General features: G+C 42.1%; 1 protein-coding gene across 2 annotated transcripts in view; it reads right to left on the bottom strand.

The window, feature by feature from the left end:
* The window catches only part of ncf2 (neutrophil cytosolic factor 2), a 52,250-nt gene that overhangs the window by 5,155 nt on the left and 25,569 nt on the right, over nucleotides 1-21,526 (bottom strand). The window contains exons 8-15 of one of the 2 annotated variants that reach the window (XM_061238016.1): nucleotides 17,997-18,138; nucleotides 17,746-17,811; nucleotides 16,309-16,381; nucleotides 13,365-13,411; nucleotides 13,030-13,181; nucleotides 12,826-12,934; nucleotides 7,440-7,545; nucleotides 1,704-2,555 (exon numbers count right to left, since the gene is read on the bottom strand). In XM_061238016.1, the coding sequence (XP_061094000.1) occupies nucleotides 2,140-2,555; nucleotides 7,440-7,545; nucleotides 12,826-12,934; nucleotides 13,030-13,181; nucleotides 13,365-13,411; nucleotides 16,309-16,381; nucleotides 17,746-17,811; nucleotides 17,997-18,138 (1,111 nt within the window). In that variant the 3' untranslated portion in view covers nucleotides 1,704-2,139. Of the gene's footprint in view, nucleotides 1-1,703; nucleotides 2,556-7,439; nucleotides 7,546-12,825; nucleotides 12,935-13,029; nucleotides 13,182-13,364; nucleotides 13,412-16,308; nucleotides 16,382-17,745; nucleotides 17,812-17,996; nucleotides 18,139-21,526 lie in introns of those variants that run through there. The other variant, XM_061238017.1, reaches the window with a different exon arrangement.

The raw sequence follows: 21,526 nt of genomic DNA, 5'->3' as shown, positions 1-21,526 counted from the left end.
CACCTCACTGGAGTACCAGATTGCTTCAAGACCTCCACCATCATCCCAGTCCCCAAAAAGCCATGGACCACAGGACTTAATGATTACAGACCCGTCCCCCTGACCTCTGTGGTGATTAAATCTTTTGAGCGCCTTGTCTGTGATTCACCTGCACCTGCAGCATGTGAAGCTGGGAAAACATGTCTCTGACTCCCGGACCATATGCTACCAAATATTAAGTGTTATTTACTTTCATTTACTTAAATACTCTCTGTCCCAATACTTTAGCTCTTGGGTGGTCTGATACCATATGTGCTACATAGTCTAACACATCTAGTTGTAAATACTCTTGTCTCATGTCCATCTCATCTCAACCCCAAATGTATTCAGTATATTACAAAAACAAAGAAATTGGCCTTGCTGTACCTGGGTTAGTGGTCTTCAAGAATATCATGGTTTCCAGAAAACAGTTTGATCAAATTTTTTCATGGATTTAAAAAAATTGTGCCATGTATTGAATTGAATAGTGAATATTTTTGAGTTTTCTATCCCATAATACCCACAGTAAAAACACATGGAATCAATGGCAGAGATACTTGGACTTCATGAATACATTGGAATATTGAAAACAGTTTGAGTTTTACGAAGAGCAGATGGCGTCACTGCTGTAACTTAGGAGGGCAATGAAAGTGAAAGTAAACTGAGTAGAGCTATTATAATTGAACAATAAAATACAAATCTCAATATTCCACTTGGCTACTGTATTTACTGTTATAACTATTGGTAATGTAGTAATGAAACGAGCCCCAGTCAGACAAAACAGGAGAGGAGGAAGGATTACCACCATTTTCTCTACATAGTTTGTGTGTACTGACATTGACCTTGGTGAATTTATAAAAATAAGTATTGAGAAGATATGCCTTTAGAAACAGCATTAACTATGTAAAATATCTAAAATACTTTCGTCCCCAAACACAGATATTCCTCAATGTCCTTCAGCAACATAATCATAAGAAGCCATTTTGAACTAGTAATGTGACATGCCATGTGATGACTCAAAGGACCCCTGAGGACCAGGAAATATGGAAATTGTCACAACTTTGCATGTCAAGAAAGTGTACATGAAGTTATCTATTTGTAGCATTATAATTGAGCAATAAAATACCAATCTCAATATTCCACTTGGCTGCTGTATTTACCGTTATAACTATTGGCATATAACCATTGTTTTGGAGGTAACGTAGTACCTACTTTAGGCAGTTTGTCACCTGCTTCAGTCGCTTGTGATTATTCAGTTAATGGCAAAAAATAATAATTAGTAGCTATTTATTAATAATGAATAATATAGAAATATCAGACGTGTACCTGATGTAAATATACATAGAGAACTGAAAGGGTAAAATAAAAACTGGTGTAGTAAAACAGTCCTCCAAACTATACTTTTTATCAATCAGGGGATTGTTTCACGAAAGATGCGAGCTGAGATCAATGCAACAGATGTCTCCTGCAAGCCTCAAACACATGTTGCAAGCGTGTCCATGTAGACAATCGGTAAATCGGCTATCATTCTCATCTGCCTGCTTCCTTTTGGTTTTATATCAAACTGCATTTGTGCACAGCATTAGCACTCATCAGCAATGTGGGCTGGCCATGGGTGTTAGACGCCAATATTTCAAAGGGTGGAAAATTTATCTTGCAGTCAGATTAAAAAATATCTAGCTATGTTGTGAAAAATCATTTAAATTTTAATGGTTTGTTTTATTTGAACCATTACATCTACTTGGTACACCTACACCTACACTTCATAGTAACATTAGGTGTTTTCTTAAATGTAATATCCAAATTAAACCTAACACATTAGTAACATCACCTGTGACGAAGTGGTGACCCAAATCACAGTTGCTTTAAAAGTAATAACAATATGTAATAGCATACTCTGTAAGTGGCATCACTTTGTGACATGAATTTTGTGATACCGATTTTTACGGAGTAGTAGCCTACAGAGTTCTACACATGTGTGCGTTCTCAGTCCATGCATTGATGGGAATTTGTAAACTACCAATTGCACAAAGGACTTTTGGGAGACCAAGTAGTTTGGAATTTCACTTGACTACTGTGCTGGGCTCGGATAACTGAATTAAGATTTTACATATTGGTGCTTTATGGACACATCTGAGGCGGCACGGATGGCGCAGTGGGTAGCACTGCCGCTTCACAGCAAGGAGGTCCTGGGTTCGAATCCCTGTCGGCCGGGGCCTCTCTGTGTGGAGTTTGCATGTTCTCCCCATGTCTGCATGGGTTTCCTCCGGGTACTCCGGTTTCCTCCCACAGTCCGAAGACATGCATGTTAGGCTGATTGGAGAGTATAAATTGCCTGTAGGTATTGATGTGTGAGTGAATGGTGTGTGTGCCCTGCGATGGACTGGCGACCTGTCCAGGGTGTATTCCTGCCTTTCGCCCAATGTATGCTGGGATAGGCTCTGGCCCCCCTGCGACCCTGTTCAGGATAAGCAGGTTCAGATAATGGATGGATCGATGGATGGACACATCTGGACAGAAGGTGCTTACTCCATTACCTGAAAACCACAAGAGCTGTCAACCCTTACAATAAAGATATTTAGATAAATATGCCTAGAGTACTTTTTCTGAACAAAATCCCAGAGAGAACAGACAATTTAAAATTAACTTTCTTTGTACTTTCCAGAAGTAAATGGTTTAAAAATAATTAAAGTATAGCCTACCACTTTAAGATGCATATATATTCTTTCTGGAGCCTGTGTCTGCAGAAAAGGTTTATTTGCGATTCGCAAACAGGAAAGGAGGAAGGATTGCCGCTATTTTCGCCACAGTTTTAGATAATTTTACCTTTTTCCTCTGTGATAGTACTTGTCACAAGAAATGCATGTCAAGAATATATTTGTAGCATTACTTATTATACTTAGTGGTATGTGATAACATGAAGTTTAACAGTGAAGATCAAGGAAGTTTAATAGTGAAGCCTGTAGTGTAGTGGTTGAGGTAGATGACTGGGACCCGCAAGGTCACCGGTTCGACCCCGGTGTAGCTACAATAAGATCCGCACAGCCATTGGGCCCATGAGCAAGGCCCTTAACCCTGCATTGCTCCCGGGAGGACTGTTTCCTGCTAAGTCTAATCAACTATACATTGCTCTGGATAAGAGGTCTGCCAAATGCCCTTAATGTAATGTCATGTAAAGGTCATGGTTGTAAATAGGTGGCCAAGCAACTGTCTGTTAGGAATGGAAATGTATGAAATTTGTCATTCAGCAAAATGGATTTCGTCATACAGCAAAAATAATTTGGGCAGTATGTCATCGATGTTGTTGAATAACTCTGTGGATTCAGCTCTGATGTCAATGGATTTCTTCAGAATATTATGCAATTTGTACCAATTAATACACTATGCTGATTTTTTTTCCTTAAAATTTTTACATCTTTTTTTACATTTTAACAGATGCCTTTGGCAAACAAGGAGAGGTGTGGACGCTACAGAGAAAATCCTGTTGCTATGGAGGCTAGCAAGGAGAAGGGCCAGGTATACCATTTATAAATTGCAGTCATCAGTATAGGGTCTGCTAGGGGCATGGCTAGAAATAGTTGGCCCCATGAAAGGGTTTTATATTTTGTATTCTATACAGTCAAAAAGTATTGGAACAGCAATGTTTTTGGTATACACTGAAGGCAATTAATTTTGAGGTCATGAGATGTACATGAAATTATAGATTTCAGCTTTTATTTCCTGGTATTTTAATCTAGTTAAACAATTTAGAACATATGACCTTTTGTATCAGACCACCCAATTTTTAGGTGAGCAAAATTACTGGAGCATGACAGGTGTTTCTTGTTGCCCAGATGTGTCCTGCTAGATTGATGGATTAAACAATAAATAGTTCTGAATGTCTACTCTTGGTTTTAGCCTTGGGTTTTACCTGTGAAGACTGCATTTGCGTAAGATAAACCAACATGAAGACCAGAGAACTGTCTTTAGAAGAAAAGCAAGTCATTTTGAAGCTTAGAAAAGAGGGGGATTTCATTGCACAAGCATTGAGGATAGCTTGTATAACAACTTCAAATGTCCTGAAAAAGAAACAAAATGCTGGCGTACTGAGCAACAGACATTTGAGACAAGGAAAACAACAGCATTTGATGACAGAAACATTGTGAGAGCTGTGAAGTAAAACCCCAAAACATCAGTCAGTGACATCACAAACAATCTCCACAGGGCAGGGGTGAAGGTATCTCAATCAACTGTTTGAATAACACGTATAGAGCAGCAATATAGAGGCTGTACTACAAGGTGCAAACCATTCATCAGCAGTAAGAATCAGAAGGTGAGATTACAATTTGCAAAGAAGGAAGGAGATGAGCCACTAAAGTTCTGGAACAAAGTTTTTTGGACTGATGAGACCAAGATTAATCTCTACCAAAGTGATGGAAAGGCCAAAGTGTGGAGAAAGAAGGGATCTGCTCATGATCTAAAACATAAAAACTAATCAGTGAAGCACAGTGGAGGAAGTGTCATGGCTTGGCTTGCATGGCTGCTTCTGGAGTGGGGTCACTCATCTAACTCAACTCACACACTGCCAACACAACAAGGACTTCATTATCACAAAAGTCACAAAAGAAGAATGCAAAAGTTTGGTGATGTCAATGCTGGATGCAGATGTAGCAAGCAAGTGATATGCTACAAAATATTAAATTATTTATGTTATTCAATTTCATTTCCTTAAATACTCTCTGTTCCGATACTTTTGCTCACCTAAAAATTGAGTGGTCTGATTCAAAAGGTGCTATGTTCTAAGTAGTTTAACTCTATCTAGGTGTAAATACCAGGAAATAAAAGCTGAAATTCAGAACTCTTGTCTTGTGTTCATCTTTTTATCTCAAGCCAAAATCTATTCAGTGTATTGCAAAAAAAAAGGAATTGGCCTTGCTGTTCCAATACTTTTGAGGCGACTATGTTTCAATGATACAATATTTTTGATGGCCCCAGTCTCTTCAGGGACAGGGGGCCTACACCCCCCATTGATAAAAGTGTAGGCTTACACAACTATTGACAGTTGAATTCCAAATAATTATGTCCTTAATGACAATGTGTCATTCATAAATCTGTCATATGGTAACATCATAATTAGTTCAAAAAATATAAAACATTTCATTGCTTTACCACAACACTCATTATGTAACTTAACTATAACAAAGAAATTGATTTTTTGGAAATTTTCTCATGTTTAACTTTTATAAGACTTTCATTGGGAAATTGCTACCATATTGGAGACAGTAACAGTAAAATGCTAAATATGTATAGGGTTTAAGATTAATAAGTAGTCATTTTAAATAGTGGAACATTGGTTGTCACTTTGTGTTATATGACATTATATGAAATTTTATTTGGAAAAATACAATATTTTGCTGAATGAAATTTTGGATGAAACACACCTAAGTCTTTCCTCGTATCTCTTATCTTTTACGCATTGGACTCAATCTGGTTGCCCTTCTCTGAACCTTTTTCAGTGCCTCTATGTCCCTCTTATTGTGCAGTCCCCAGAACTGCACACAGTACTCCAAGTGTGGTCTAACAAGAGTATTGCATAAGGTGAGTATAACTTCCTATATATAATATAATACTTATAAGCAATATTCCTGGCTATGTATCCAAGCATCCTATTGGTCTTTTTTTCTGCTACCGCACATTGACTAGAACCCGAAAGGCTTTGGTCAACTATGACCCCCAAGTCTTTTTCCACTTGAGCACTATCCAATTTTTACTTTATTACTTTAGTAGAGTCTATGCTGTTAGCTAAACCTAAAGTTTTGTAATCTGCAGATTTAACTAGAATAGAATATCATAGGCCCTGCTATCATCAAAACACTTGGTAGCTTCCTCAAAGAATGCCAAAAGCATGACCTACCCTTTCGAAACCATGCTGGCTATCCCTTAGAATGTTATTATTTTCAAGAAATAATTCCAGTTTGTTCCTAATGATAGATTCCAGTATTTTACATGTGATACAAGTTAGACTGACAGGCCTGTAGTTTCCTAGATTGGTACAGTCCCCTTTCTTATATATTGGAATTGTATTACCTTGTTTCCAGTCATCCAGTATTTCTCCACTTTCAAAAGACTGTCTAAAAATGCTTGCCAGTGGTTTAAAAATGATCTCACTTAACTCTGAGTACCCTTGGGAATATGCCATCTGGGCCTGCTGCCTTATTTGTCTTTAGTTTATGTAATTAATCCAATATTTCATTATCCCCTATCTCAATATTGGCTAAAACATTGTTAGTATTGAGTATGCCTTCCAGCCCACTAGTACACTAGTACTAGTACATATACTCCCTGGTAAAACTCTCAACAAAGTAGTCATTTAAGGCCTCGGCAATATCTTAATTCTTAAACAGCAGTTTTCCTTTGTTATTCTTAATGCACTTGACCTTTAATTTTCCTTTTCCTACTACAGTATTGGAAGAAGTGTTTGGGATTGCATTTTGCATCATCTGGAGATTTGCCTTTCAAATTGCCTTTTGGCTAACCTTTTCTTTTTAACCCAAGCACGCATATTACAGCTTTATTACTCTCAGTGCTGTCCTTTTTATATATCTGATACAGTTTATTATTTTTTTGCAAACTCTTATGTATAGCTGTATTAATCCACTATGGAGAGTGTTTTCTCAACTTTGTAGCATTATAATTCTGCTCCTGAGGAATGAATTTACACTGTGTCAATTTACGCTGTGTCAAGTATAACCCTGTTCCACTTTTCATTCAATGTCCTGCAATCAAGAACTTGCTCCCCGTCAACATTACTTACATTTGATCGCATCTTAATTAAATAATGTTACAAATAATTTGTAATCACATTTTTTGCTTTTTGCCTTTTTGGAAACCAAAAAAATCATGACCCAAATACAGCTATGCAAAATCCCCATGCTTCAACAGTACAGACAGGTATATGAAAAATAATTTAAAAAAAGAATGAAAATAACGAAATACCATACCTGGGGGTAATGAGAATAGGCACAAACAATTAAAACAGTGACAGTGACCAATAAACACAATGTAACCAATGCATTTTCCTGCGTGTGGGATTTACTGTATATGAAAGACAAACTGAACAGCATACTATCCATGAAAACTGTTAATTGGCGTTTGATTGTTAGACTCGCACCTCAGACCTGGGTTGAGCAGGTGGATGGCAAAAGGGTGAAATGCTGACCTGTCTGACCAGAAAATTACAATGAACTCCTGCTTGCACTCGACCCTGAGCATTGGTTATCCTCCCACTTCAACATGTGGCGAGTCCCGAAATGACCAGAGGCTTTATGAAATGGGTACAGAGGCCTATTACCAGAGCAGAGATTTTGTGAGATTTTGTGTAGTCATTAATGGTTATCAGTAAACCCATACTGTCGTCAAGGCTTTCATGTTTTAATCCTTACCTTTTGATAGTACTGTGATGACATCACCCTGGCAGAACTCCAAGTCCTCTGCCTGCGCAGCCTCATACGTGTGAAGGGCAACAAAGAAAGGCCTGTTTTCTTTGTCCTGGAAGCAAAGGAACAATACAGATAACACAAATGGTTGCATCTCACACGACCTCACACCAACTGTTGCTCCTTTGAACACTTTCTCATCAATATTATTTCCTCATCTCTGGATTATACGCACGCGCATGTGTGTGTGTGCAATGGTTAAATTCGGCCAGAGCTCAGCTCCGCCACCAATGATCAAGTCTTATAGAGTTCATAACTGACTTCACACAAGAGCTTCATATACTGCCATGAAACCAATTGCCTTGCATTATGCAATAACTCTTCATCTCACACTATTGGACTGAGGGGCTCAGTCTCCGACCCTCACCCCCTACGAACTGGAGTCCCGCAGGGCTCAGTTCTTGGGCCTCTCCTGTTCTCTTGGTTCTGTTATCTCTTCCCACGGCTTTTCTTATCATTCCTACGCTGATGATACCCAACTCTTCATTTCCTTCCCCCCCGACACCCAAATCACCACACGGATCTCTGCCTGCTTGGCTGATATCTCTGCGTGGATGACTTCCCATCACCTGAAGCTCAACCTTGCCAAAACTGAGCTTCTCTACATCCCTGCTAAGTCCTCTCCGTCAATCGACCTCTCATTGACTGTTGAGGACTTTGTAGTTTCCTCCTCCCGTACGGCAAAGAATCTTAGGGTGACTCTTGATAACTGCCTCACCCTGGCTCCACAAGTATCCTCCACTGCCAGAACCTGCAGGTTCTTTCTGTATAATATACGCCGTATCCGTCATCTCCTGACTGAGAAAGCCACCCAGCTCCTAGTCCAGGCGCTCGTCATTTCCCGCCTGGATTACTGCAACTCCCTCCTAGCCGGTCTCCCAGCGTGTGCCATCAAGCCCCTCCAGCTGGTCCAGAATGCTGCAGCCCGCCTGATCACCAGTCAGCCCAGGTTGGCTCGTGTCACCCCGCTTCTCATTGGCCTCCACTGGCTTCCTATTGCCGCACGCATCCGTTTCAAGGCTCTAGTGTTGGCATTTCAGGCTGCTAAGGGGACTGCCCCTCCTTACATACAATCCCTGATCACTCCCTACTCCCCAGCTAGACCACTCTGGTCTGCCAGCTCTGGTCGCCTTACGGTTCCCTCTCTACGTGCACCTGGCGGTCGAGCTGCACGTTCACGCCTGTTTTCCGTTCTGGTTCCTCAGTGGTGGAATGACTACAGCCTACCACTGTCAGAACAGCAGAATCCCTCCCCCTATTTCGACACAGACTCAAAACCCACCTTTTCGAACTCTACCTTAGTCCTCCCTCCTGATTTCCCCTGCCCCTTCTTTCTGATATCCCTATCCTTGTCTAACCCCCCCCCAAAAAAAAAAAAAAAAATGCCCTTCTGATGACAACTATGTTTAGAACAGCATTTCATGTGTATTTTGCTAGAAGGAACTCGGCAGGTAGGTTGTTCCAAACATCTTGGAGAACTAGCCACAGTTCTTTTGTGGATTTATGCAGCCTCGCTTCGGTCTCATCATGTAATCCCAGACAGACAGACTTGATCAGGGCTTTGTGGGATCCATACCATCATTTCCAAGACTCCTTGTTCTTTTTAATGACATTGGCTGTATGTTTGGGGTCGTTGCCCTGCTACAGAATATATTTGCGGCCCATCAGATGCCTCCCTGATGGTACTGCATGATGGATAAGTATCTGCCTATACTTCTCAGCATTGAGGAGACCATTCATTCTGACCAAATCCCCAACTCCATTTGAAGAAATGCGGCCCCAAACTTGCAAGGAACCTCCACCATGCTTCACTGTTGCCTGCGGACACTCATTCTTGTACCGCTCTCCAGCCCTTCGGCAAACAAACTGCCTTCTGCTAAAGCCAAATATTTACAATTTTGACTCATCAGTCTGGAGAACCTGCTGCCATTTTTCTGCACCCCAGTTCCTGTGTTTTCGTGCATAGTTGAGTCGCTTGGCGTTGTTTCCACTTCAGAGGTATGGCTTTTTGGACACAATTGTTCCATGAAGACCATGGGGGGTGACATAGCTCAGGCAGAATGAGAAGCATCAATTGTACAGCGCTTTGGATAAAGGTGCTATATAAATGCCAACCATTTACCATTTACTTCTGACTAGACTTCTCCACACAGTAGATGGGTGTACTCGGGTCCCACTGGTTTCTGCCAATTCTGAGCTGATGGCACTGCTGGACATCTTCCGATTGCGAAGGGAAGTAAGCATGATCTGCTGCACTAAGTTTTCTTGGCCAGCCACTGAGTTTACGGTCCTCAACGTTGACTGTTTTGTTGTGCTTTTTCAACAGAGCTTGGATAGCACATGCCTTGAAATTTCTGCCTTGGAGAGACCTTGCTGATGCAGTATAACTACCTTGTGTCTTGTTGCTGTGCTCAGTCTTGCCATGGTGTATGACTTCTGACATTAAACAGTCTTCAGCAACCTCACCTTGAAAGCAGAGTTTGGCTGTTTCTCACCCAGTGTTAACCCTCCTACACAGCTGTTTCTGTTTCAGTTAATGACTGTGTTTCAACCTACGTATTAAATTGATAATCATTAGCTCCTGTTTGGGATAATTGGTTAATCACACACCTGACTATATGCCTACAAAATCCTTGACTTTGTGCAAGTGTACCTAGAAGAATTGATGCTGGTTTGAAGGCAAAGGATGGTGTGGTGGCCCGACCTGCGATCGGTACACCACTGGGGTCGAACAGCCAGTGTGCCGGCGCCAAGCACTGGGGGAGATAATTAACTCTGAATATTTTCCCCTGACGTATCTAAGAGCGGCACCTTGGAGAAAGGCCGGGAGGAGTATCAGCACCAAGGACAGCGGCCCGAGGCGAGACGCGTGCGGAATGTGACGGGAAACTACTAACCTCCTCTGATTAAACAGGCACAGCTGCGCCGAGTTCGCGGAAGGGAGCGGCAGCAGTTGAAAGGAGAGAACAAACGCCAAGCGGGGCTCATGACGGAGGAGGGTTACCCGGAGCCCGAGTGAGTGAACTCTACGATTGAACCCCGAGCTAAACCAGCCGCAAGAGAAGCGGAAAGAGCCTGGACGTACCACGAGAGAGCCCAGTGGCACGAACGAACCTCCGCGAACGAAACCTCCAACAGCGAGGACTCACGTGAGGAAATCACCACCCCCCCTAACCCCGCTGATCTCTCCCTCTCTGCACCCAGAACGGAGCCTCCCAGGCGGACGACTAGGTGGCCGGAACGCCGCAGGAATCGCACTAATCCCACGGACGGAGGAAGGACGAACCGAATTCCTGCGTCCCTAATTTTTTGGCCGATGACTTTTTTTCATTTTTTTTTCTTTTTGAGTTTTTGGATTTTTCCTTTTTGATTTTGATTTGTTTGACAAGAAAAGCACCTGGCTGGGCTGAATCGCTGGACAGTGCCCTGAAGGCACGTGTAAAACGAATAAAATCATTGTTTTGCACCAATTTTACTCTCTCTCTCTCTCTCTCTCTCTCTCAACCAGCGGCTTGCCACAATGGTCACACCAAATATTAATTTGATTTAGATTTTTCTTCTGTTCACTCACTTTGTATTTTTGAAAGCATTCTTACTTTACAGGATTTTTTTCACACATGCCTAAAACTTTTGCACAGTACTGTACATATTTTAAAAAACTATTTTGTTGGTTTGACCCTTGAAACTGACTTCTACATCATTTCCAATTACTACATTTTCAACAGGAAATGGTCTTAAAATAGCTTGAGGTACAAAAACTTAACTTGTGGATTTTTCTTGTTATAGAGAGAATTCTTCTGTCATCAGCTGTGGGGTTCTTTCCAGTCCCTTTGCAATTAGTAAGCTTACCAGGGCTCTCTTTCTTTTTAATCATGTTTCAAATAGTTAATTTGGGTATGCCTAAGGTTTGGTTGATGTCTCTAACCATTGTATGAGTTTCTCAGTCTCATAATGGTTTCTTTGATTTTCATCTCACAACTTTGGTCCTCATGTTGATAAACAGCAAAAATAGTTTCCAAATTTGATTGAAAGATGAGAAGTCTTTCTATGTACTGAGAAAAAGCTGGTGCGCAGTGACCTGTCTCCCTTAGCTAAGCCTAGTTGGCTCCCCAAACTACCTGTAGGAAACCACCCATGTGGGAACTGCAATTAGTGTCACCACATTGTGAAATGCAACACATATAAGGACACTCATGGAGCCAGTACATATAAAATACAATCATCCGTCAACTGTAATACCACTTTTGTTGTGTACAGGTTGGAATGTGAATGTGGTAGATTAAGGGACAGGTTGTCTTAACATGTGTATGCCATTAGGATGCATAATGATAAATACCCTATGACTAAACATTACAGCCATTGCAGCCCCAATTCATTGAAAGCCTTGGCCATTGAAGAGGTCCGCACTTCTCGGAAGGGAGGAGACGTCTGAAACGTCTTCTACAATGGGAAATATTTTGGATTTTTCAGCTGAAAGCTAGAGTATTTCCAGGGCTTAATAAGGAAATAAATTATTCCCCTTTCTTGTAATTTGATTTGTTTTGTTTTTCTTTTGGGGGGACATGAAATTTGATTGATTTCCATTTATGTTTACCGATTTTCCCACGCTACAATGGTCCCTTTGTCTCATGTTTTATGTAAGATGTATATAAGTATGTGGGGCTTCCCCTGTGCATTGGATATTGGTGCTACTTATTGTAATGAGCCTTTAGCATCATGGGTTCAACAAATACAGCTGACTGTGCCTCACCTCTGCTTATTCACCCTGATGAAGGCCTGTGTGCTGCAACGCGTCAGTCCGTGTTTTTCATTTCTTGCCTAAGCATTAGCCACATAATAAAGGCTTTTTAACGCATCCATATCAAGAGTGCCTTTGTCGCCATCCTTTTCTCATCATTCTCATCACCCTTGTTCCAAAATTTTACTGTTTACCACAGATGCGCTCCTCTCTCTGTTTTCTCCTCTTTCTATATACTATCCAGAAAGAAACTATATAGTTCCATTAGACTGAGATGAACTAAATTAAGTAAAATTGTATTGCCAATTTTACATTGTTTAATTTTATTTACAATAATTGTCTGGGGTGCCAATAATAATGGTTAAAATTAAATTACTTAACAAAAAAAAGATTGAAACAGCGGAAAGTTTTCCTATATGTTTGAACATAACGTTTTATCTTAGCCACCCTCACATTTAATGACTTGAACCAAAACAAAAATATACAATGAAAAAATGTATTTACTGGGTGACTTTGAGTGCAAATCATTTTAAATGTAGTTTTTTTAAAATATATTTTTAACTTAAAGCCTGAATGCAGAATGCACTCACTAACCTTGTTGACATCACACCACAACGTCAGACGACCATTCTGTGCACTCCCCCAGATGTTCTCCATCTCCAGGTCATCTGCATTTACTCTATCACAGGCTGATTTCTTATAGCTGGAAGGTATAATAAATGTATATATTTATGATCATGACCCAGTTAGTGAGTATATGAATGTAGAATTTAATTTCCATGATCTAGTGTACCAAACCTCAGGGTTATTGTGTCCAATGGCAGATTAAGTTTCTTGCTGACTTCATTGAGGACGGTTCTGTATGAAAGTCCTTTTGCTGTGTGAATTGCTACAGTGTATCTGAAATGTACTTTCAGAATACACATTTGGCTTTTTATCATCATGTCATCCTTCAAGAGAAGATGGAAACAAAGTGAATTAGAGCTAGCATTGGGATCTGAATTGCCATAATCAGTCCAACGATCGTAATGACGTTCATCGGACTGATTATGGCAATTCAGTTTTTAAAATGTATGATTTCTTGTGCAAAAATTCATTTCTCACTTTTATACTTCACATTTTGCATTACATACCTCATTTGATGCCTTCACTGCATTTGCATTCTGAGAGGGATCCAAAGCTGTGTGTGAAAATGCATCCATTACATTATGTTGTCAAGTTATGGGCCAGTTTTATCTTAAGATCTTGTAATATTATATATTTGTAAAATTATGTTTCATGTTTCATTTGGCACTCCCTCCACAAGTGATTTTTCCACAGTCGTTGTTCGCACCACCACCACCAGAATGCTCCACCAATTGTGAGCATTTAATCCAAAGCAGTCTGAAATACTTGCAGGTTCCGACAGTAGGGGGCAGCAGTGCCCTTTTTCATCATGAGAAGCTTGCATTATCTTTATAGAGCTGTAATATCTGTCTCAGAAAGTACTCGGGAATTGGAGGAGGAAGGAATGCGCATTAAACACAGAACTCTCATGCAGTTCTCACAACAGTTTGGTGGTAATCAAATGAACAACATAGACATTTGAATCATGGTTATGTTTTGTTTCTATTTATACACAACTTTTAATATGGATTTATTTGTAAGGGGTGCAATTTCAGTCTTTTTTTCACATAATGAGGACAAGAAAAAAAAAGTGAAACCATCTCTCGTAATAAACAAAAAATTAACAGCATTGCTAATTGTTTGCTGCTGTCAACATCCATGCAGAATATGCTTATTTTTGCAAAGGAAAATAATGCAGCTATTTTTCATTGTTACCATACCTCTGTTGCAAATGTCCCGCATATTACAACTGCAACATCAGACAACATTTACGTTTCTTTAAATTGTAGCCAAACCGTTTGTGATCACTCAAGCGCAAAGTAACTTATTGTAGCAGACAAGGGTATGCTCCCTGAAGTGACATTTCATAGCTTTTAACTGCATCTCTTTGAGTAATTGAGTAAGAAGTGAAACATATCACATGTAGCATTATCTTAAAAACAATGGGGAATAAAAAGTTTAAGGAAGGAAAATACATCATTGTGAAAGGATTTAAATGTGGATATGCTATTCTTCACCTTCAACAGTTTTGTGAGCATTTCAGTGAAATGTATGTTAATAAACAGCTATTCATATTGTAGAACTTTGTGGTCAGACTTTGAAACTTGGAAAATCCTCTAACAGTAGTCAGATTTTCAGCACAATCGATAAGATCATAACACAGACTACCAAGCCATTCACAGCAATGAGTGACTGAGCATGAACTGTTGCTGAAATGAAAGAAAAAAAATTACAACGTACAATAAAATCATTCATTTTATTAATGATATTGCTTATGAAAGTGAACTGAGCGGGGGAAGGAAAGAAAGAGTTGAGTGTCATCGGCGTAAGAATGGTAAGAAAAGCATTGGGAAGAGATAACAGAACCAAGAGACATGGTGTATAGAGACAAGAGGAGAGGACCAAGAACTGCGAAGGAATTGCGAATGGCATCTACCCTCTTGAGACAAAGTCATCAGGGGTGAGTGATGAGGGAGGTGGGGGGAGCGAGAAGAGAGGAGAAGGTTGAAAACAGTTTGCGAGGATTAGAGGCGGCTGCATTAATTTTAGAGTGAAAGAAGGAAGATTTAGCTAGAGAGACAGAGGAATAGAGGGATGATAGGAGGGCATGGAAGGAAGCCATATCACTGAGGAGACAGGACCTTTTCTATTTTCTCTGCTGAGAGAAAGACTCTACGGATGGTAGGGAGGAGAGGATTGCAGACGAGAGGTTGCGTAGGTTCCGCTGACAGGTGAAAGTGGATGGTGGGAGAGATGGATGGGTGTTAGAGGAGAGTGGAAGAGAAAAAGAGATGAAGGAGTGGTCAGATATATGGAGTGGTGTTACAGAGAGGTTGGTAGTTGTGCAGCTCCTTGTGAAGACCAGGTCAAGAAATAAAGGGCAAAAGTCCAACTATAGGACCAAATTGCTCTGGATAAGAGCGTCTGCCAAATGCCAATAATGTAAATTAAATCTTTTTGGAATCGTCATCAGTTTCCCTTTCCCACTGTGAGGCCATGCGATTGGCCGCTGCTATCTAAATTACTTCAGTTTTCATGTTAAACGATGCTAAACAGAGTACAAACAGAGTAAAAAATAATTGAGTAGTTATATATATTTAAACCTGTGAATAAACATTTAAAAAACCCATTATCTTTTCAGAAATGGATGGAGAAAGAATGAAAGGTACGAGAAGGCCCACAGACTATTTTGAAGGGTAATTCCTGTAATGGTGAACTGATTATCAAAGCATCATGCTGCTGCCAAATATGCAGTAGATACTAAAAGAATTGTTTCTCCTGACAAACTTTCCTGTTGAACTTGAAAAATATTCAGGAGAAACCATTCTTGTAGTATCTGCTGCATATCTGAGAACAGCACAGTGGTTTGAGGCTCATTTGATACTGTAGACCATTGATGACTTAAAACCATTTAGGCAACAAATATGTACCATACTGTATCATCAGCATAATTTATAGCTGAATCTAGTCCCACTCCCCAATTCCCATAGAGATCAATTAAAATACATTTTTAGTATCGCTTGTAGGACAACTGAAAATAAGATATCCTGACCTGCAAAGGATATGCAACAAAATAAAAAAAACATGACTCTCATTTGACATTATGTTAATTTGTCTCAAACATTGAAATGGGGGACTACATATAAAAAGCGCTGTAATTACCACATGGTGAAACCAAAAAATACCCTTTAATAAAGTTTGCACTTTGGCCATGTATGACTTGTTTGATTACAACAGAGAAAATAAAATATTAAATCAGAAAAAGCTTATGTTAGTCTTATGCTGTCTGTCTAGTTTTTTGGATAAAGGGAATAATCCAACCTGTCCAGCAACTGGAAGCGTATCTGCTGTGAACTTTTCATGCAAAGGATTTGGATGCAAATCTGAAATACTCAACACTAAAGAAGGTTTTAACTGGTGCTTCTAAAATCATGTGTTGGTGCCAGTATTGCAGGTGTAATGCGGGGTTACCTGCACGATTTTCAGGCCTGGATGGTGGATTTCCCAGTGGTGGGGCTGGGATGTCATTGTATGGAGCCCCCTCCTATAGTACAATTAAAAAATAATGTTGTTAACATTACACGGAACAACAAAAACACAATCTATCAGATGAAATAAGGAATGTACTTTGCAGTCCGTAAATATTTGGACAGTGGTATAATTTCTGTTCGTTTGGCTCTGTACTCATATTGGATTTGAAATGAAACGATGAATAATGAGGTTTATTCATCTGTCAGAGTGCAGTGTCACTGTCACCTATAATATTGAAGGCATTTACATCCATATCCATATCAGGAATTCCGTGAAAGAATTTCATCCCTTTTGAAAGGGGGAGCCTGCTAGCAATTGCAATTGAACACACCTAATCAGAATTATCCAATGACTTTTTTATTATTAATTGTCCAATTACTTTTGCTTCTCTAAAATGTATGAAAAGGGATGTAATAATTGGACAATTAATAATAAAAAAGTCATTGGATAATTCTGATTAGGTGTGTTCAATTGCTCTCTTAGTGTATGTATAAGAAAGCTTGGAGTATTTATTTTTGATTCTTGGATTTTGATTGCCTTTGGAGTCTATTATTGGCATTTGTCAACATGAGGACCAGAGTTGTGCCAATGAAAGTCAAGGAAGCCATTATGAAAGAAACTGTCAGAGACATAGGCCAAACCAAAACCCAAACCTTAGGCTTACCAAAAGAAAAACTGTTGGGAACATCATTAGAAAGAACATTTGTGTATGTTTGGGATCATTGCCGTGTTGTGGGATGAAGCACCATCCAATGCTTGGAAGCATTTGAGTGAATTCTACTTTCAAATTATGTTTGGGGTTTTTTCTTCATTATGACAAGAATACTACAACTGTAGGGCACATCTGCTGAATACTGAGCTCACCAGTGCTCTCTTTCTTCTTATTGCTGTTCCAAACAGTTGATTTTGGAAACCTATGTCTCTGCCTATTGTTTTCTTATTTGTCAGTGTTATAATTGCTTCATTGACTGTCATTGGCTGTCATAACTGTTGTCCTCATGTTGACAAACACCAATATCAGACTTCAAAGGTAGTCAAACGCCTATAATCAAGACTAGATACTTAAATCTTTCTTATACCTAAGGAAGTGATTCAGTAAGTGATTTATACCTTATACTTAAGGAAGTGATTCAATACACCTCACTAATCAGAAACTGCTAAGAAGCCAACTGTCCAATTACTATAGGTCCCCTAAAATAGAGAGATAAAAGGGGTGTAGTTCCTACACCGATCACCTGATATACCTTGAGCTACCCTCAAATTAACCTAATTTTCATTACAAATCTAATGTGCTGGAGCACAGACTCAAATGAAATGACATTGTACCACTGTCTAAATATTTGCAGATTGCACTGTATTTATTTAGAAATCAGTTACCTGTCCTTGCTTTGATGATAATGTTGTTTCAACTGGCTCCAAGAAATTATAAGGCACAAGACCCCTCTGAACATGAAAATGGGAATGGTAAAATAACAAGTTCCATTTGTATTGTAATTCACCAATATTTCTTTCATTAATTTTAGACCATGAATGAATATGGGTAGGCACAGAATCAGATGGACTCATGAAGGGCCTGAAATTATTGAAATGGACAAAATGAAGACAAAAGAGACATGAAGATTCCTCACCTTCCCATTGAAGAAGACAGAGGCCCAGTTGTCTGCCCCCTTTTGTAATACAAACACAATGTTTCCAGGCAACACTGTCAACTCCTCAACTGTCTCAGCGATAAACTCATATAGTACCCTGTGAGGCTCACCCTCTAGTGCCCTGAAATGTGCAAAAGAAACATTGATGTTCAAATACATGGAGAAAATGTGCTTCCATATAAGATTATATTTATGGGCCATTCAGTGGCTAAACCTGGAGAGACACTGTTACATTTTTCGGGAGTCAATGGTAGCCCACCTACTTTTAATACTGAGTTGTCTCCGAGAAAAATTGACTGCTTTGCCATACTCCCTCCTTAGACAAAGCTCCATCAAAATCCTAAACAGAATTTTTATACGGATGGATGAATTAACAGCCAATGAACTGTGATTTGGGATGGCTTATGAAACTGGACACATGCCTTTGCAATTCAAGGATGGATGTCAATTTTTCCCACATGGTCAGTAGGTGGCGCAATTACAGGGGAAAATGTACTATAAATCATGAATGAAATTATCAGATAACTTGATATTTTGCCATCCATCATCTTAGAAGGAGTACTCTGATAAATTTAACCCTGTCCAAATTGAAACCCCTCCGAGGAATCGCCACTTTAACGTGGTGGAGGGGTTTGTGCGTCCCGGTGATCCTGGGAGCTAGGTTGTCGGGGGCACTGTTAGCCCCCAGTAGGGTCTCCCAAGGCAAATTGGTCCCGGGGGAGGGGCTAGACGAAGAGCGATTCAAAGACTCCATGATACGGCCACACAATGACCCAGTTACCTCGCCCGGAAAAGGGAAACCGGGGCCCCCTGCTGGAGCTCGTCGGCGAGCGTCTGGTGGCCGGGCCTTATCCCATGGGGCCCGGCCGGGCACAGCCCCAACTGGTCACGTGGGGTCGCTGCCCTGTGGGCTCACCACCTGCAGGGGTCGGCATCGGAGTTGGGTGCTTTGCCCAACGGGCAGTAGGCAAAGGCGGGGATCCGGGCGTGCTGATCCTCGGCATCGCAGACTGGTTCTGGGGACGTGCAACGTCACCTCTCTGGTGGGGAAGGAACTGGAGCTAGTGCGAGAGGCGGATTGGTACCAACTAGATATAGTTGGCCTCACCTCCATGCACAGTAGTGGTTCCGGAACCAAACTCCTGGAGAGGGGCTGGACTCTGTTCTTTTCTGGATTTGCTCAAGGTGAGAGGCGCCGGGCGGGTGTGGGGATACTCACAAGCCACCGGCTGAGTGCCACTGTGTTGGAGTTCCACCCGGGGGATGAGAGGGTCGCCTCTCTGCGACTACGTGTCGCTGGGGGGAAAGCTCTGACTGTCATTTGTGCTTATGCACCAAACGGCAGTTCAGAGTATCCGGCCTTCTTGGATTCACTGGGCGGCATCCTGGAAAGGGTGCCACCCAGAGACTCCATAGTTCTGCTGGGCGACTTGACGGCAATGACGGAGAAACCTGGAGGGGGGTGATTGGGAGGAATGGCCTACCTGATCTGAACCCAAGCAGTGTTTTGTTATTGGACTTCTGTGCTGGTCATGGATTGTCGATAACAAACACCATGTTCGAGCATAGGGTAGCTCATAAGTGTACTTGGTACCAGAGCACCTTAGGCCAAAGATCGATGATCGACTTTGTGGTCGTATCATCAGACCTGCGGCCGTATGTCTTGGACACTCGGGTGAAGAGAGGAGCAGAGCTATCAACTGATCACCACCTGGTGGTGAATTGGATCAAGTGGCCGGGGAGGCTGCCGGACAGACCCGGTAAACCCAAACGTGTAGTGAGGGTGAACTGGGAACGTCTGGCGGAGGCCCCTGTTTGAGAAGTCTTCAACTCCCACCTCCGGAGGAACTTCTCACGCATCCCGGGGGAAGCTGGGGACATGGAGTCTGAGTGGGCCATGTTCAAAGCCTCCATTGCAGAGGCGGCAAGCAGGAGCTGTGGCCAGAAGGTCATCGGTGCCTGTTGAGGCGGCAACCCAAGAACGCGCTGGTGGACACCAGCGGCGAGGGAGGCCGTCAAGCTGAAGAAGGAGGCCTTTCGGGCTTGGCTGGCCCGGGGGTCCCCTGAAGCAGCAGACAGGTACCGGGTGGCCAGAAGGGCTGCGGCTATGGAGAAGGACTTTCGGTTGGCCTCGAGGAAGTTCTGGCAAGCCATCCGATGACTCAGCAAGGGAAAGCAGGGCTTGTCTCAGGCTGTTTTCAGCAGGGGAGGAGAACTGCTGACCCGGACTGGGGATATTGTCGGGCGGTGGAAAGAGCACTTCGAGGAGCTCCTGAACCCGAACAACATGTCCTCTGTGGAAGAGGCAGAGCCAGAAGACTCGGGGAATCTGCACCTATATCCCTGGCGAAAGTTGCTGAGGTAGTCAAAAAGCTCCTCAGTGGCAAGTTGCCAGGTGTAGATGAGATTCACCCTGAGATGCTGAAGGCTCTGGACATTGTTGGGCTGTCTTGGCTGACACGCCTCTTCAGTGTCCAATTATCAGGGTATCACACTCCTCAGCCTCCCTGGGAAAGCTTACTGTAGGGTGCTGGAAAGGAGGCTCCGACCGACGGTCGAATCTCAGATTCAGAAGGAGCAATGTGGCTTCCGTCCTGGTCGTGGAACAGTGGACCAGCTCTTTACCTTGGCAGGGCTGCTGGCAGGGTCATGGGAGTTTGTCCATCCAGTCCACATGTGCTTTGTGGACTTGGAGAAGGCTTTCGACCGTGTCCCCCGGGGAACCCTGTGGGGTGTACCGGGGCCGTTGTTTCGAGCCATCCGGTCCCTGTACAACCAAAGTGAGAGCTGTGTCCGCATTCTCGGCACAAAGTCAAGCACGTTTCCTGTGGGTGTTGGACTCCGCCAAGGTTGCCCCTTGTCACTGGTCCTGTTTGTGGTATTCATGGACAGGATCTCAAGACGCAGCCGAGGTGAGGAGAGTGTCCGGTTTGGTGACCTCAGAATCGCATCTCTGCTTTTTGTGGATGATGTGGTTCTGCTGGCTTCATCGGACCGTGACCTTCAGCACGCACTGGAGCGGTTTGCAGCCGAGTGTGAAGCGGCCGGGATGAGAGTCAGCACCTCCAAGTCCGAGGCCATGGTTCTCTGCCGGAAAACGGCGGATTGCTCCCTCCGGGTTGGGAACGAGTCTTTGCCCCAAGTGAAGGAGTTCAAGTATCTCAGGGTCTTGTTCACGAGTGAGGGTAGAAGGGAGCGTGAGATCGACAGGCGGATCGATGCAGCGTCAGCAGTAATGCGGGCGTTGCACCAGACCGTCATGGTGAAGAGGGAGCTGAGCCGGAAGGCGAAGCTCTCGATTTACTGGTCAATCTACGTCCCAACCCTCACCTATGGTCACAAGCTTTGGGTAGTGCCGAAAGAACGAGATCGCCTATGCAAGCGGCCGAAATGAGCTTCCTTCATGGGTGGCCGGACTCAGCCTGAGAGATAGGGTGAGGAGCCCAGACATCCAGAGGGAGCTAGAGCTAGAGTAGAGCTGCTCCTTCGCGTTGAAAGGAGCCAATTGA

This window comes from Conger conger, chromosome 4 (assembly GCF_963514075.1).
Source record: "Conger conger chromosome 4, fConCon1.1, whole genome shotgun sequence".
Taxonomy (NCBI): domain Eukaryota; kingdom Metazoa; phylum Chordata; class Actinopteri; order Anguilliformes; family Congridae; genus Conger; species Conger conger.
The sequence above is the reverse complement of the archived record's forward strand: the minus strand, read 5'-3'. Positions and strand labels throughout refer to the sequence as shown.